Consider the following 2,045-nt stretch of genomic DNA (forward strand, 5'->3'; position numbering starts at 1 on the left):
ATACTTTAAAAAGTCACAGGACCAAAGAAACCCATTTTTGGCGCAAAATACCACATACCATAGCACAGGTAAGTTATGTTGATTATTCATGAAATTCGGAGGATTTAAGTGATTATTTTTTTAAAGTAACAAGACATTATCAGTGGTATTGAAACATCTATTCAATTCCATGAAAAAATGCATTTTACAGGAGGTTACTTGACCGTTCAAGACTCTCCATTTAATACGCCTCTAGGTCCAGCTTATCTTCAAGCTGCACAAGAACTGGGATATAATATCTTGGATATAAATGGCGAACAACAAACGGGATTTACATTCTGTCAATATACAATGCGTAAAGGTACTAGGTGCAGCGCAGCCAAGGCATTTATACGACCAATTAAAAATCGCAAGAAATTTCATCTATCGTTATGGACAAATGTTACGCGTATTCTCATAAATCCACGCACCAAAAAAGCTTACGGGGTAGAGTTCATTAGGAATAGTCGTGTTGAGACCGTATTTGCGAAGAAAGAAGTTATACTTTCGGCAGGTGCCATAAACACTCCTCAATTATTGATGCTATCTGGAATCGGTGCTAGGGATCATCTGGAAGAACTTGGTATTCCAGTAATTCAGGATTTACCTGGTGTAGGACAGAACCTTCAGGATCATATAGGGTTTGGTGGTGCCATCTTTCTCATTGACAAAGAGATTAGTGTGGTATCCAAACGCATGATTGACTTAAACGTTATATTGAAATATGCAATTAACGAGGATGGTCCTCTAACTTCGAGCAATGGTCTCGAAGTAATAGGCTTTGTATCTACTAAATATGCTAATCAATCGGATGATTGGCCTGATATAGAGTTCATGATTACCTCTTCCGCTATTAATACCGCAGGGGAGCAACTGGTACATGCTGTAGGTTTAAGAGATGATTTTTATAACGAAGTCTACAGTGCGATTACTAATCAAGATAGTTTCACTATCATACCGATGATCCTCAGACCCAAATCTCAAGGTTATATAAAATTAAAGTCAAAAAATCCACTCGATTATCCGTTGATATATCATAATTATTTGACGAATCCTGATGACGTAAAAGTATTGCGAGAAGGAGTCAAAGCAGCAATTGCATTTGCTGAAACAAATAGTCTGAAAAAATTTGGAACAAGACTCTACACTAAACCATTTCCAAATTGTAAACATCATCCGATGTTCACAGACGAGTATTGGGAATGTGCGATTCGTCAATTCACGATGACTATTTATCACATAAGCTGCACTGCGAAAATGGGTCCACGATCCGACCCAATGGCCGTTGTAGATCCTTCTTTAAAAGTATACGGAGTGAAAGGACTTCGAGTGATCGATGCTTCGATCATGCCCGCGATCGTTAGTAGCAACATCAATGCACCTGTAATAATGATAGGTGAAAAGGGTTCAGACCTCATAAAAAAAGATTGGTTATATAGAGAAAAAAGAAATCGTAAGACTAACGCTGCTTCTTTCCATGAATATTAACCAATTACTATAGATCTTTGAACGAAAGTAAAATCCATATTTTTTTTTATTACACAATGGAAAATAATTACGAAAATTAATAGAAGTTACTAAAAATTTGCTTTTTGAAGGTTTATATTTCGCATTTCTTTTTCTATGCTTAAGACGATCCATATAATGAGCATTCATTATGATAATCCGGTGAAAGGAACCGATGAATTGGGCATGATCGGTGATGTCAATCTACTTGTATTTCTTAACCTAATCCTTCCACAATCGAAATATACTGAAGTCGAGATTTTCTTTACTCACGTACTTAGACAACAAATATATAAACATCAAGTGCTTTTGAAGGCCTTCAACGTTTAAAGTAAAGTTATTATGGAGACAATCTTTATGTACCCGGCTTTATTGATACCAAAGATTCCTGGTAAAATTAAATTACGAGCACCAACCCTGCCGATCAAGTTAAGATTTACGCAGATAATTTTGCCGATCAATCGGATAGAAAGATTCTTCTGAAGTCTCTCGATTTTGTTAAATTGTTAATGATGACCAAG

General features: G+C 36.2%; 2 protein-coding genes across 2 annotated transcripts in view; both read left to right on the top strand.

Moving 5' to 3' along the window:
* LOC122628030 (flotillin-2) overlaps nt 1–2,045 on the top strand; it is a 99,890-nt gene that overhangs the window by 56,505 nt on the left and 41,340 nt on the right. The gene's annotated exons all lie outside the window — the stretch shown is intronic.
* On the top strand, nt 178–1,506 carry LOC122627479 (glucose dehydrogenase [FAD, quinone]-like). Its single transcript, XM_043808594.1, has one exon. It carries the CDS (start codon nt 178–180, stop codon nt 1,504–1,506), a length of 1,329 nt encoding a protein of 442 aa, XP_043664529.1.

This window comes from Vespula pensylvanica, chromosome 3 (genome assembly GCF_014466175.1).
Source record: "Vespula pensylvanica isolate Volc-1 chromosome 3, ASM1446617v1, whole genome shotgun sequence".
Lineage (NCBI taxonomy): Eukaryota > Metazoa > Arthropoda > Insecta > Hymenoptera > Vespidae > Vespula > Vespula pensylvanica.

Excerpts from the sequence above, each read along its gene's own strand:
- LOC122627479 (XM_043808594.1), top strand. The coding sequence starts at position 178 with ATGCATTTTACAGGAGGTTACTTGACCGTTCAAGACTCTCCATTTAAT.